The sequence below is a fragment of the Notothenia rossii genome (genome assembly GCF_949606895.1).
Source record: "Notothenia rossii genome assembly, contig: scaffold_313, whole genome shotgun sequence".
NCBI lineage: Eukaryota > Metazoa > Chordata > Actinopteri > Perciformes > Nototheniidae > Notothenia > Notothenia rossii.
In genome coordinates this window covers 13,176-29,647 of record NW_027639437.1, presented here as the reverse complement: position 1 = coordinate 29,647, position 16,472 = coordinate 13,176, and the positions used below count along the sequence as shown (strand labels likewise).

Sequence of the window (16,472 nt, the reverse complement as noted above, 5' to 3'; positions counted from 1 at the left end):
GTTTATGCAAATCCCGCCAGTGCAAGCTCAGCCAATCAAACCACGTACAAGCTGGGAGAGCCAGACCGCAGTTCATTTCCTCATATTCCAAACGAGATATTACGGTAGCAAATCACCCGTTCTTTACGACCGAAACTATTTACCGGGATACAAACCGGAGGAACCAGGCATGGAGGGAGGTGGCAGAGACAGTGGGTGAAACTGATAGTTTTTTCGCCTGTTTGGAGAGTTTATATCCAGTTTACTTCGTTTTAACATTGCTATTGCTTTGTATGTCGGGGGCGGGAGATTCATGTGATTGGTTGCTCGCAAAAAATCGCCAAGCTTCAGACACGCCTAGCTTCAAGATTTTTTCATGCCTGTAGTGTAGACGGGCCTTCGCTGGTTAGATTGGTCAGGTTTTCAGCGCGAGAACTGATGAAAAACCAATCAGAGGCAGAGTAGGGCGGGTCTTAATAAGGGAAAAAAACTGCATAAAGACAAATGTTAATTTACTTTCAACTATTTGCCATTACAAAAATTGTATGAACTGTTAGAATGAAGCGAGCCATTCAGACTAAAATTTCCTTTTACAATAAACATCCTTGTGGAACTACATCGGCCAGCAGCTCAGCTACAGATAGTGAGGCTAGAACACCGGAGCTGTTAGCTGATAGCCCTGTTATCATCAGCCCTGACATCAGCCCAACACCTGCGCTCCCTCCGTCCCCCTCATCCGTTGAAGAGGATGCTGACAGGGAAGGAGATGAAGACGACAATAACGGTGGGTCTCACTTCTATATTTTAAGATTTTTGTAACAAATCGTAGCTAGGTAGTCATATTTACTAACATAAAAGTAGTAATAGCATTATTTTCGTTTAAATTGAGTATTTCTGATTCTAGTGGCGCTAGTTAGCTATTATAGCTTCATGGCAATGAGCACAGCACACCTTAGTGAGACAGAAAGACATTTGGAAAATACATCCATTATTTGCTGCAATCCATATTTATTACCCTGAACTTTATTGTGTCCCTTATGCTAAGTGTCTGCCCCAACTTTATTTTCCCGACATTTACATTTATCTTGTACACAAAATCCATCCCCATACACCAGAGATAGCCTGAAGGCTTTTCAAGAGCATAGCTAGGTACCACGCAATCTGAAGAACGTTAGCGCTTAGCTAACGTTAGCTAACATAATGCTAAGATCATCGTGTGTTTGGTGACGTGACACAGCTATCTGCTTAATTGTAACATTAGCTGTGGCAACTGAAGATTAGTGTTTTGGATTGTCAGCGTTTTCCTGTCAAATGGAGATAAAAAATTAGCTAGCTAGCACTAGCAGCTACATAATTTGAGGTCAAATGTAGCTAGTGCTAATTTATAGGAGACTGCACAATCTGAGGGTAGATGTTGGCTGCCAGTGGTCTCTTCTAATTAAAGACAGCCATTTATCCCGCCGATCTACCTCTTTTAGGATTGAATAAAGTCTTATATCTGTGTTACTTTGGCGACTGTTGTTTCAGCCAACAGCTTAAAAATAGCAAGGGCATTTTGACCTTGTGCGACGCACAGCCAGATTCGGGCATAGCGACGCTACGTGGAATCCACGAATTTGGATACATTATGAAAACGGGTACTTTTATTTTGAAGGCAGGATGCGGTAGGAAGTAAAAGACGTATATGACGGTAAAAGTTTAAAAGTGCGTCTTCCTCACGAAAGGAAACGTGCTGTTGTTTACCAAGGACCTGGTTGAAAAGGGCACAAGGTTTGTCTGTGTTTAGGTCTAATTTGTGTGCAACATTGAGTCACGTCATAACGCCTTTTCTTCACACTTTGTATTGACACAGCCATGGATAAAGCTACAGCTAGGCCCTGTGTAATTGACTATTTGACTATTTGGGGGCTAAAATGAAAAAATCTAATAATGCAGATTATGAAGGTGACAACTTTACACTTTTGAATAGGTTATGGTCATTGTTCCCCTTTTATAGCCTATAATTCAATCACTTTTGTTGTTCTTCCCTTAGACATCAATAATGACTGGCCTGACCTGTGGACTGTCAATCAAAAAGAGGATTTTAAATCCAAGAACCGCTGGTTGGGATCCAAAAACAAAAAACTTGGTAAGTTTAGGTATCTTGTTAGTTTAGGTAGCTTCTGAAACAGTGGACACACATTAATATTGTGTGCGTGTGTGTGTGTGTGTGTGTCCTTTTATGTATATGGGAAAAATAGACCATGCACACATACAGCTGTGGATACAGTAGTTACATTGTATGTTTATGCTTCACAGGATGTCTGGTTTGTAGCAGTGTGAACTCCATTGGGATCAACAAGGAGCAAGGTGTATCACTCTCAAGAGAATGGATGAACTTTGAAATTCAAGTGTCTTCTCAGGGAAGTAGAGAAACAAGTCTGTCAGTCTTGAGAAATAAGATCAGGAAACATGCTTTGTCCAAGGCACACTCTCAGGCTGTGAAGGTGGCAGAACAACAAAAAGAATCGGCCATTGAGAATGCAGTGGAGGTTATGACTGAGTCCTACAAGAAGGAAACTGATGCTGTGTTCCGAACAGCCTACCATTTGGCCAAAAAGAACAGACCCTTTTCTGACCATGAGAGCCTCATTGAGCTGCAGGAACTGAATGGTGTTAAGATGGGCTCAATACTTCATTCACGTTACAGTGCAACACAAATCATACAACATGTTGCCAGTGAGATGCAGAGCAAAATTGTGAGTAACATAATAGCATCATCCACGAAGTTAGCTGTCCTTATTGACGAGGCCTCTTCTTTAAGTCACAAACCTGTCATGACAGTTTCTGTAAAAGCGTCAATTGAAGGAGCAAGCCCTGAGTTCATATTCCTTGATCTAGTTGAATTAGACAATCAGAGAGCAGATGGCATAGAACAGGCTTTACTCACCTGTTTAATGAAGGCTGGCTTTACAGAAGAGTGGCTTCTTGAAAACTGGGTAACATTTGTGTCTGATGGAGCCAGTGTCATGCTAGGAAAGAAGTCAGGAGTAGCAACCAGGTTGACCTCGAGATTCCCAAGGCTCTTTGTGTTGCACTGTATGAACCATAGGCTGGAACTAGCTGTGTCAAATGCTGTTGATGAGGTGACGGGTGTCAACCACTTTAAAATATTTATGCAGAAGCTATATTCACTTTATAGTATGTCGAACAAAAATGAGCGTGAACTCAAAGATGCAGCAGCTGAAGTAGGCTCACAACTTCTTCGCATTGGCAGAGTTTTAGATGTACGCTGGGTAGACAGTAGCTTTCGTACTGTTCGTGCTGTGTGGACATCCCTGGGAGGTCTTGTGCAGCACTTTAAGAATGCGTCTTCCGATGAGATGAGGTCCACCAAAGAGAAACAAATGTACAGAGGTTTATTATACCGTCTTCAAAGTCCTGAATTTATCTGTGACCTTGGGCTCATGTATGACACTCTCCATGAACTAAGTGTCCTGTCACTGGAGCTTCAAGCTCATTCTATAACTCTCCTCAGAGCAGAGCATCTGCTGAAACGCTCAATCAGAGTGATACAGTCTTTCAAAGAGAGTCCAGGTGAAAAATACTGTGAGGCTTTAGAGGCAAAAGAGGCTGGGGAGTATCGCTCTATAGCTCTAGTAGGAAATGCAAAGCTGAAGTCAATCAATCCAGGCCAGTTCTTACAAAGCCTTGTGAACAATCTTGAGCAACGCTTGTCTTTCGAAGATGCGGTCATCAAGGACTTCAGCATCCTTGATCAGAGTAAATGGCCATCAAACCCCAGCATTCGCCATGGTGAAGACCAGGTTAAGCGACTGTGCAAGCGATTTCACTTGTGCACAGACCAAGCACTGAATGGGATGCGAGACCTACTGGAAGAGCCCAATAGTGAGCCCAAGGACCTAAAACCACTCATGAACTGTATGAAGACATTCCCTGTCAGCACAGCAGAGTGTGAGAGGAACTTTAGCCTTATGAACAATATAAGCTCAGACAAAAGGGCTGTACTAGTGATCTCAAACATAGCAAACTTGATGATGATTAATATCAACGGCCCCCCTACTTCTATGTTTGATCCTCAAAAGTATATGAGGACCTGGTTGAAGAGACACCGTGCTGCCACTTCTATGCGTTCAAGGTAATGCGGTGTGAAAACTCCTGCAGAAAGCAAGTCTGTCTGGAAAATACTGTAATATGAGCACTTACTTAGAAACCCAGCACTGGGTTGAGAGAGTCACTTTGGTTTTCATGGATATGTTGTAAAATGTATATATTTTTGTTCATTGTTAACTATATATTGTTGTTTTGTAACATATCGTTTTGAATTTATTGTTGAATTATTTGAATGATGATATTCAATATTTGTGGTGATATTTATTTATATATATATATATATATATATATATATATATATATATATATATATATATATATATACACACTATATTGCCAAAAGTATTGGGTCACCTGCCTTGATGTGCATATGAACTTAAGTGACATCCCATTCTTAATCCATAGGGTTTCATATGACGTCGGTCCACCCTTTGCATCTATAACAGCTTCAACTCTTATGGGAAGGCTTTCCACCAGGTTTAGGAGTGTGTTTATGGAAATATTTGACCATTCTTCCAGAAGCGGCAACTGAAGTTGGATGAAGAGACTGGCTCTCAGGCTGTGCTCCTAATTCATCCCAAGGGAGTTCTATTGGTTTGAGGTCAGGACTCTGTGCAGGCCAGTCAAGTTCATCCACACCAAACTCTGTCATCCATGTCTTTATGGACCTTGCTTTGTGCACTGGTGCACGGTCATGTTGGAACATGAAGGGGCCATTCCCAAACTGTTTTCAAAGTTGGGAGTATGGAATTGTCCAAAATCTCTTGGTTAAATTACCTCACAAATGCGCTTCTGGAAGAATGGTCAAAAATTCCCATAAACACACTCCTAAACCTTGTGGAACGCTCTGCTTATTTATATAACAAATAATTCACTCATGAGAAGGAACGACAGATGTCCCGTAATGTAGTGGAGTAAAAGTAAGATATTTTACTTTGAAATGTAGTGGAGTAAAAGTAAAAAGTCCCCCAAAATGAAAATACTTAAGTAAAGTACAGATACTTCAAAAAAGTACTTAAGTACAGTAACGAATTACATTTACTTCGTTACTGTCCACCACTGTGTGTAAGTAATACTGAGTAACTATACTGGGTTAATATTTTTGGGGTGAACTAAATAGAGTATGTCACTATAAAACAGGGCGATAATCCTTTGCACTATGGGCTGCTTAAAAAAAATTGCAAAACTAAGAGTATACCCACTTCTCCAGGGACCACTACACCACTGGACACTACATACTGATATACACCTGAACATCAGCAGGAGAGGACTCTTTAAAGTAGAAACACTACATACTGATATACACCTGAACATCAGCAGGAGAAGACTCTTTAAAGTAGAGACACTACATACTGATATACACCTGAACATCAGCAGGAGAGGACTCTTTAAAGTAGAAACACTACATACTGATATACACCTGAACATCAGCAGGAGAGGACTCTTTAAAGTAGAAACACTACATACTGATATACACCTGAACATCAGCAGGAGAGGACTCTTTAAAGTAGAGACACTACATACTGATATACACCTGAACATCAGCAGGAGAGGACTCTTTAAAGTAGAGACACTACATACTGATATACACCTGAACATCAGCAGGAGAGGACTCTTTAAAGTAGAGACACTATATACTGATATACATGTATTTAATGTGCATCATGTATGTCAGGCATCCTCAAAGTCCGGACTCCGGTCCGGATCCGGACCGAACGACAACTGTCTCTGGACTCTGAGCGAAATTATACTTTTCATATGTATTATCTGTATTATCTGTGTTATTTTTGAGACAACGCAACGAGTCAAAATTCTCCGTTGTGTACAAACAGCGCTCTATCTGTCTGTCTGTCTGTCTGTGTGTGTCTGTGTGTGTCTGTCAACGCATTGGTCCAATCACATTCAGCATCCCATCAGCGTTTTTTCCCCCCCACCAACAGTCTGCGAATCAGAGGCACAGTAGGGCGGGTCTTCACGGAATGCGGGTGGGAAAAATGTGTGTTTAAAAAAAAATAAGTCAGAGCGAGAGTTAACAGCTCATCTAGTTGCATCTGTACTGTAGCTAGCAGCCTAGTTTCACCTACCTGGGACCCCGGGGTGGCATGGCGTGGCAACTGCCACCCTAAAAATAGGCCTTGCCACCCCAGCTGCCACCCCAGTTGGCAGCTTTGTTTTGAAAGAAAAGTTGTGGCTCATCAGACATTTATGAGAGAACGTCTCTAATGTCCGAGTGCAAGTGAATGCAGCACAAGACACACGTCTTGTAACGCACGTCAACCCATGGCGCGAGCGTTGAAATATGATTGGCGGCGATTTCATTTGAACGGTACGGCGCAAAACGAGAAGCATTCGGACCATAGACTGATTCGGACCCAAGTACTGAAGGAATGAGTTATTTGCGGTCTACAATGACAGAGAAGAGACTGTCAAGTTTGGCTGTACTCAGCATTGAATCAAAACGCACTAAAGCTTTGGATCTTTGGAGGCGTTTTGCTGAACAAAATGGTAATCGCCGCATTCAGCTGTAATAGACATGATGCTCTGTTCACAGGATGAGCATACAAAACTGTTAAGATGATGACCTTACGTGTTTTTTCTTTGTGGGGGTCTTTCCCCCAAAAACTGTTCTAAGTCCTGAGAAAGTCAAATAAGATGGTGTGTAAAACTACACTGCCCAGTCAAAAAAAAGTGACCACTAGGCCAGTAGGTAAGGACTTTCCACTGGATAATAACTGAAGTATAAAATAATGCATGACTGAAGTGATGGAGACCATGTTTGAAGGCAAACAAAAAGAGGAAATAACAGGTCAAATAAAGCAAATCCCCCTCTCAGATTCCACAGCAACCAGAAGAACATACATACTGGCTGGTGATTTGATTAATCAGCTTTGTGATGGAATACAAAATGCACAGTGCATTTCCTTAGCTGTGGATGAGTCCACTGGCACCACTGACAATGCTCAGTTGCTGGTGTTTGTGAGTTTTTATGATGAGGCAAAGGGGGAGTTTGTTGAAGATGTGTTGGGCCTGACGAACCTCAGTGGACACACAAGGGGGCAAGACACTTATAAAGCAATGATGGGAATGCTGGATGAAAGAGGGTGCGGCTGCCTTTATTCATAACTGTGCAGCTCTGCGACTCTGAGGGATCAAGCACAGACGCAATAACAATGAAAACTGCTGCATACAGATTATTTTTGTTTTTGCAACCTCGTGTTAAGAATCTTGTTGCAATTTTTTTAAATGTTGAATGACCGTAATAATCGGACCTTTGTCTTATTAAAAACTTTTTTTTGGACCTTTAACATTTGTATTTGAGTACCCCTGATGTATGTTATTATCCTCCACATCCCTGTCCCCTTCACTTACATGCTTTACAGAGTTAAAGTAAATAACATTACACTTGATAAGCTTAGCAGAATATGACATTAAATGTGCCGTGCATGAATAGAAAACTTTGGCAAAGTGAAGAGAGGATACCCTGCAGTCATGTGAAGCACAGAGACTGTACTGGGTTCTATAAAGTCGTCTTTTTCTTTAATGGTGTCAGTGAAGTACCGGTTTAAGGGGTCGAGGGATTGTCATTGTGGCGCCTGATGCAAGCGTACAGCAACCCTGCGACCCAGAGCTCACACCCCGGCAATACCACAGCTACTTTACACCACAACACACACACACACACACACACACCACCACAGGCCTTTCACAGAATGCACCCGCAGGCAGGACACACACTCATGTTTCTATGTGCACACACTCAACAAAACTATTTAATTACATCCCCTGCGACATAGAGGACAATACAAAATTATTCATGTTGATTCCTTCCTTGTTCTACAACACATTTCAAACTGCCGTGTAAATAAATATCCCTATCATTAACTTGTATAACACAACAGTGGTTTGGACATATCCCGATGTTTGTGTTATACTTCCGGTTATAACAGCAGTTTGGAATAAATCAATGGTCATCGTGTAAACACCGGACGTAAAGCATCACCTTCAGAGACTTTAATGATTTCAAATCAACAAAAGGGATGTCATATTACCAACAGGGTTTTATGGACATGTCATCTCTGAAAACGTCAATATAATCAGTAAACAAGGTGTTCAAAAGTGTAAATGTTCCTCTATGGTATCAAGTACACGTACTGCAACCTGGGGTCCTTGTTAAAAGCCCCTAATTAACTATATTTGATAGATTTTCATACGTTACTTAATTATTCCATCTCTTCAAAATGTTAAATATAACAGATAGAATATCGTGCTCATGCAAGAAGCCATTTTTACGGCCAAGGAAATACTTTTTTTAATCTTTAGAGAATATACTCTACAGTAAACAATGCCTTGTTATTCATCCACCCAAAGATGTACAGTGACATGTGACAAGACATATTTAGCGAATGCTCCCAAAGCTTCTTTCTAGATGATTGCAACACCCACTAGAAGTTATGAAACGGATACATGATGAAAAGAAGGCTTGATTTACAAGGGAGTGTTTCCACTGTTGCTCTGAGGAAACAGAAAGTCATCCAGCTGCTTTGGAAGAATCAGCGCAGTTTAGGACACTTGAAAATGCTATACGGACCATGTCAGTATATTTTTGTCCTTAAATCTTGCCATCTTTACTAAATGGAGCGAAGCCTGCGAGCTAGTTCAGGCATTCAGCTCGAGCACCAATGATACATTAACATGTGACGCACCTCGCCCCTCTTACAACCAACCAAACACATTCTCCTAAACATGCCGCTCTTTTGAAGCTGCCAGGTCTTCCTGCCTCTGCCTCGCTGCTGCTGCTGCTGCCACTGCTGCGTTCATGGTCCTGCTGCTGTGTTTCATGTTGCTGCTGCTCGCCTGCCCCCCCACCACCCCAGCTTCCACCCCAGCTTCCACCCCAGCTTCCACCCCAGCTCCATCCCAGCTTCCACCCCAGCTTCCACCCCAGCTTCCACCCTAGCTCCCACCCCAGCTTCCACCCCAGCTTCCACCCCAGCTTCCACCCCAGCTTCCACCCCAGCTCCACCCCAGCTCCCAACCCAGCTTCCACCCCAGCTTCCACCCCAGCTTCCAGCTTCCACCCCAGCTTCCACCCCAGCTTCCAGCTTCCACCCCAGCTTCCACCCCAGCTTCCAGCTCCACCCCACCAGCTTCCACCCCAGCTTCCACCCCAGCTTCCACCCCAGCTCCACCCCAGCTCCACCCCAGCTTCCAACCCAGCTTCCAACCCAGCTTCCACCCCAGTTTCCACCCCAGCTCCACCCCAGCTTCCACCTCAGCTTCCACCCCAGCTTCCACCCCAGCTTCCACCCCAGCTTCCACCCCAGCTTCCACCCCAGCTTCCACCCCAGCTTCCACCCCAGCTTCCACCCCAGCTTCCACCCCAGCTCCATCCCAGCTTCCACCCCAGCTTCCCCCCCAGCTTCCACCCCAGCTTCCACCCCAGCTTCCATCCCAGCTTCCATCCCAGCTTCCACCCCAGCTTCCACCCCAGCTTCCACCCCAGCTCCATCCCAGCTTCCACCCCAGCTTCCATCCCAGCTTCCATCCCAGCTTCCACCCCAGCTTCCACCCCAGCTTCCACCCCAGCTTCCACCCCAGCTTCCACCCCAACTTCCAGCTTCCACCCCAGCTCCACCCCAGCTTCCACCCCAGCTTCCACCCCAGCTTCCACCCCAGCTTTCACCTGTAGGCTCGGGGATAGTTATCTAATCATCACTCAATGTTCTTTGTAAATCTGTGGAGTGATGATGCCCGAGCCTAGACGCCAAACTCAAACTATATGCTGCTTATAATAAACATATAAAGAAACACGTGAGCTGTCTGACTGAACTGTAAGTTATTGTTTGTATATTGCTCTTGTGTGTTTTATAAAATTGTTATTTTTGACATTATTTAAGTGGAGGCTTCAAGTAAGCCCAGTGGCTCTCCCTGCATTGTTTATGGATTTTTTAAGTAAAAAAAGACAATCAAATATACAAAAGAAATACCCTTGACTCAAGGTCGAACTCGGAAAAAATGATATATTCTTTCTCAGCAAAAAACAACAACTTTAAGACCACTAGAAATGAATATCATCAACATATATAATAGATGTAATCAGCATCCTACCTGTACCAGCGACATGTTACTGAGGTCCAGTCTGAACAGGAAGTTCCTGGATTGAGGGGAAAGGAGATAAGTGTGAGCACGATATGACAAGAACTCATCCAGATAGTAAAAAATGTTTTAAAATGCAAACAATCAGATGAGAGAGAGGCTGTTTGAGCTGCTGTCAGATTATTGTAAAGAGGATTTAAGTCCACACTGTAATTGTGTGGTGTTGCTTTAAACTGCATTTGTGTGCTTAAGGTCAAATTGAGAGAATGTTGAACTGAAGTCAGTTTACGAGAACACACACACCCACACATTATTGCGACATGACGTGTTTCTTCCTAATTCATCCCTACTGCCAAATCCAAGAGCTCGACTGGGTCCAACACGGCCCCAGCTGAGCACTTAAGAAGCGTCATTATCTGGAAACCGCAGTGCATGAGTAAGTCGGAGAGGGTATCACATTCTCAGTGATTTGCTCTGCGGGGTGAACGGCTGAGTGGATTTCACTGAGTCTTACCTGGCACCCACAATAAGCTCATTCCTCGTCAGGTCAAGGGTGAGCTGCGAGAAGTCTCTCACGCCGGGGCGGGAGAACGAGGAGATCCACGGACTGAGCGCTGAGGAAAGAAAAGAGAGAAAGAGATTAGAAAAGATCAATCGTGTCATAGTTCAGGGGATAAACCCAGTGACATTTACTCAAACAGTATAGTTTACTGATGGAAGACTTTCACATCTATCTCTGTATAGAAGTGTTGCTTTTTTAGGTGGCAAATATAAAAAATAAGCTTATTCATTTAATTAAAAATGCAATTGATGATGTGACGACCCCTCCCCCTTCTGCCAGTCTGTGCTCCCTGCCTTGCTGTCCTCTGGCAGGTACTGTGTCGTCCTGTTTGTGCCCTATCTAGAGGCGGAGCTTCAAGAAGGCATAAAGGCCTTCCTGCCCAGCTGGAAAGTTCAAGGTGCGTCTCACTTCGGTTAAATGGATTCCTTGCGTCCCTCAATTGCGTCGTTTCCTTGTGACTAGTCCCTCCCACCAGGGAAGCATGGAGAGACGCAAGGAAACCACGAGAAGCAGGGAAATGAGTTTTAAGAGCAATGGGACGTCGTTTCCTCCGGAGCGTGAAGCGACGTCCGTTTGTGATGACGCCGCACAGCAGCAGCCAGATCGGTGCATGCGCTGCATCGTCGAATCAGTGAGCGATACACAGTAAGGGGGCGGGGCGAGTGTCTGAGGATTTAATCGGTGGATGGTCCGGTAGTTCCTCGATCCTCGGTCCTCCGGCACAAATAACGCCACTGGGACGGTACTCAAGATAGCGCAGACAAATCAACTTCCGGTGATACCGAACCCGAGGAGCGAGGAAATGAAAAATAACCGAAGTGAGACGCAGCTTCAGTCTCTCTGATCCTGGCCTGCTGCAGCATCCTCAGCCTTCCACCTGTGTTTGGTTTGATGCACCATCCAACATGCCTACAGCACACGTTCACACATCCACACACTGCTGACACGACTGACAATCTTATTCTTACATACACAATTACTCAGAGGTATTTTAAGTGAACTGTTAAATAAACATCTGATTGGCCTATGACTCTGTGGCCTCCCTCTTTGTTGCCAGAAGGTTTTAACAATGAAGCGAGAGGATCTTTCATTTTTTCCTTTCTATATTGATTCGAACATATTTGGTTTTTCGACGGTTTGAACCGGAGATGTCTTGGCATTGATGTGAGGTCAGTTTGTCCAGTATACTTTTACATTTGAGAAATGACAAATCCATGGCTTTTAATTATCATTTCAATGCCTTCCATTTTCAAATCATGTCTCAAAACTTATCTCCACCCTGATCACATCTCACGTCCTCTGTTCTTATTGATTATATCGTCTTGTTTTTGTGCCGTTTAGTTTTTAGTTTTTAGTTTTATGGACCTTGTACGGGGACTTTGAGAGCCTTGAAAGACGCCTTTATAAATAAAATGTGTTATTATTATTATTATTAGGTCTGTAAATGAATATATACAACTTTGTTAAAGTGGTAGTCATGAGCAAAATTTGTCACATATTTTCAGACATTTTCTAGACTAAGAATCAATTATTCAAATAATCAACGGATGCACTTATGTACCATAGACTAAATACGAGTCCTAATTGCAGCTGCAGTGGTACAAAGTGCAGGGAAAGCTTTTTGCTGCCGAGAGTCTCCTGCAGAGAGGGACAAAGCTGTCACATCAGGCATGAAATCCTGAAACATCCTGACGTCTGGACACAGGATGAAACCTCGGCGCTGTTTGAAACCGGCTTTAAAAATCTACATTTCAAAGCAGCGGCAAAGGGGCCACCTGGCGGGGCTTTTAAAGTCACTTTGAACACGGCATTTCCCTTCAATCTTTGTGGGACCCCAAAGCTCAGACCTTTAAACAGCTTTCCCCACGTGGGAGGTTTGTCCGCAGCATGAAGGGACTCCCCATATTTCCCATGCTGTACACAATATCACAGCGGTTGGTGCGAGCTCAGACTCCCTTAACCAATTTCAAAAGCTTTGTTAAATGGCTTTTCAACAAAGCTTTGAGAAATGACAAAGAAATTGCTTTTAATTAAGAGTTCAAAGCCTTTCATGTCCGCAAATGACTGTATACAACTGTTGAAGTGAAACAAAGTCACCGCTGATAACAGGATTCATTAGGGAAGTAATCATCAGACATTTCAAACCTTTCTTTGCTTGAGACATTAAAGAGTCTAAGCTCCGGGGTTAGGGCTACATCAAAGTGTCGGAGAAAGTCTCGGAGAATTGTAAAACAACTCTGGATCGTGCCGGCTTTAAGATTGATGCGGCCATATGGCTCTGTCATCTGCAAACACTGGAGATATGAGTGATACAGAGACAGAAGGCAGCAGATACAGTATGCTGCTCCAGATTTAAGATACAACACACACACATACAGAGAACACAACACAAGCATACTGTAATTAAAGGAGCTGGTATTGACAGTAGACTTCAGTGAAATGAGAATTATCTGCTGCAACCTGTTTCCTCCAGATGTTGGAGAGCTGCTGTCAGACTGATCTTGACTCAGGGTTTTATAGCGATGAGAGGCAAGCAGGTGAATGACTCATCCATTTAGCAAGTCATATTATTACCTCAATGAAAACACCCTCCCCTCTGTCATGAACCTTGGAGTGACCTTCAATAGCACTTTTCAATTCGACAAGCAGGTCAGCTCCGTAGTCAAATCCTGCTATTTTTAAATAAGACTATTGGCCAAGACCATGGTATTTATCTTGTAAAGACCTAGAAAGGGTTATTAATGCCTTTGTTACCTCGAGACTGGATTACTGCAACGCTCTGTATGTGGGTATGGACCAGGCCTCAATTAGACGCCTGCAGCTAGTGCAGAACGCAGCTGCACGTCTTCTGACTGGCCACAAAAAGCGTGACCACATCACCCCAATTCTGGCCTCACTGCACTGGCTTCCAGTTCGGTTCATGATTGATTTTAAAATCCTTTTATTTGTTTTCAAAGCCCTAAGGTCTGCTGACCAGCTGTTGCTGATAGTGCCCAAAACCAGGCTCAAAACCCGAGGGCACCGAGCCTTCGCAGCAGCTGGCCCCAGGCTCTGGAACACTCTGCCCCTCCATGTGAGGTCGGCCCAGACCCTAGGGGTTTTTAAATCCTCACTAAAGAATCACTTCTTCTCTCTGGCCTTCTAGTCAGAGCGGAGCGTGACACCTGACTATTCCCTGTGTTTTTGTTTTTTATATTTCTGTTGTAAATTATTGTCTTTTATTGTTATTGTAGTAATGTGTTTTTATTACATTGTACAGCACTTTGGCTCGACCAAAAATCGCTTTTAAATGTGCTATATAAATGAAACTTGATTTGATTTGATTTTATCTTTCTTAAACAAGGACCATGCATAAAACACATTCATCTCAAAAAGAGAAAGAGCCTAGTGCCTATCAAAACAGATCATAGAACAGATGTATAAAATATAAATACTAGTCCATTTGTCAATATAACTATACAATATTTAGAAGAGCTTAATTTCAAAATACTCTTATAATGAGTGGATCTCAGTTATTCTGAACTTTTGGACCACATGTCATAAAACAATGTTCATCCTGCCTGTAGCACCTAACCCTAACTTGCTTAATCTTACTGATGACATAAATGCTTGAAAACTGTTAAAACTATTTTATAATATATCATATATAGAAAATAGTACTTTTTTATATTGAATACAATTACTCAACTTGACAAATTACAAACATAGCTCACACCAGAGGAAGCATTGGATGTTTTGGGTCCTTTTGACACTGTAGAGCAGGGGTTCCCAAACTTTTCAGCCCGCGACCCCCAAAATGACCTCCTGTCGACGGGGACGGGGACGGAGGGGGGACGGGGCTAGTGAATTCATTTCAGTTTTCCGCACAAACAATGCGCTAGTGGATTGTCAAAGGGGGAGCCTCGTTGCGGGGAAATTATACAGATGGCTAGTCCGCCCCTGAAAATGTCTAAGCAAACGTTATTATTAATATTAATTAAAAAAAAAAAATTATAAAAAAAATGAATCTTTTTTTTTTAATCTTTTTTTTTTTTCCATTTTTTTTTTTTATCATCTTGCGACCCCCACTTTGGGAACCCCTGCTGTAGAGGACACTAAACGAGTGAGGATTTTCTGCACGAATGACAACTGTTGCATGCTCTGTAACAAAACAAGTCAATTGGACTGTGTGCAGTTTATCTACCTGCAGGAAAAGCCTAAAAAAGCAGGAAAAGGTGAGACATCTTTCTCTTAAAACTTACTAACATTACTGGCTTTTCCACGAGTGAATGGTGGATCGTTGGAGCAACTATCACGGTATGTAACGTGACTTGTTGTTGGTATAAACGTATCAGGTTTGTTGCTAGTTGAACCACCAGGCATTGATTGTAATTTAAAGTTCACCTATCATACAAAATCCACTTCTTCATGTCTTTTATACATCAACATGTGTCCCCTCTTCTTCATGTCTCTTCTACATCAACATGTGTCCCCTCTTCTTCATGTCTCTTCTGCATCAACATGTGTCCCCTCTTCTTCATGTCTCTTCTACATCAACATGTGTCCCCTCTTCTTCATGTCTCTTCTACATCAACATGTGTCCCCTCTTCTTCATGTCTCTTCTACATCAACATGTGTCCCCTCTTCTCCATGTCTCTTCTACATCAACATGTGTCCCCTCTTCTTCATGTCTCTTCTACATCAACATGTGTTCCCTCTTCTCCATGTCTCTTCTGCATCAACATGTGTCCTCTCTTCTTCATGTCTCTTCTACATCAACATGTGTCCTCTCTTCTTCATGTCTCTTCTACATCAACATGTGTTCCCTCTTCTTCATGTCTCTTCTACATCAACATGTGTCCCCTCTGTGGAAAGAGACTCTGAAAGTTTCAAGAAAACAAAGATTCTGTCTCTTTTTGATCCATTTCTATAAAAACCTGTCTGAAAATGAGCTGATCAGATTTTGGCCACTTTATGATGTCATAACGATGTTTTGTCTTGTGTAACCATTAGCCAATCCGCAACCAAGGTAACCCCCCCCCCCCCCCCCCCCTATCACCTGAATCTCCTCCTAGAGCACCATTGAGTTCTTTTTAACCAAATGTCTCTCAGAGGGAACAGACAGAGAATCAGCACTTTGGAAACAGGGATGAAACAGAGGGAATTATGGGTAATGCTGCAATGATCTTGCTGTTTCAGCCAATCAGAAACAGGTTCTGTATATATCTGAGACCTGTGATATATTGATGACAAACAGTATAATAGGGGGCCTTTAAAGAAAATATTTAAAATAAAAACTAAATATTAATACATTATTTTTATTATAGCCCTAAAAGGAACAGTCACATGTATACTTTAGGAGTCATTTTACACTGCCTGAAGCAACAACATTACTCTCACTAAGAATATAGGACAAACATAAACATGATATTTTTCAATTACCAGACACATAGTAGAATAATGTGACCTATAACAATGAATAATGGACACTTAGGATTGAAACCCTGATAACCTCACAATAGGTAATAAATCACCAGATGACCCTGTGTAATTCTAATAACACACACCCATCTCTTACTCTCTGTATAAATATTTATATTGCACATATGCACATTAATCTGCGGTTGAGCGTCTTTGACATGCAGGGAGGAGCAGAAACCGCACAAGGCCGGTGAGAGGAGGCGAGATGCACCATCTGTACGTCTCTGTGTGATTAATCTCTGCAGAGGAGGAGCTCTGAGGC

General features: G+C 42.7%; 1 protein-coding gene across 1 annotated transcript; it reads left to right on the top strand.

Moving 5' to 3' along the window:
• Positions 1 to 484: 484 nt before the first annotated feature.
• LOC307027870 (E3 SUMO-protein ligase KIAA1586-like) lies at positions 485 to 4,509 on the top strand (the record flags this gene model as incomplete). The annotated part of the gene is made up of 6 exons (XM_079696227.1): positions 485 to 763; positions 2,012 to 2,107; positions 2,278 to 3,019; positions 3,497 to 3,933; positions 4,065 to 4,117; positions 4,498 to 4,509. Exons 1-6 carry the CDS (start codon positions 538 to 540, stop codon positions 4,507 to 4,509), a joined length of 1,566 nt encoding a protein of 521 aa, XP_079552353.1. The 5' UTR covers positions 485 to 537.
• Positions 4,510 to 16,472: the final 11,963 nt, after the last annotated feature.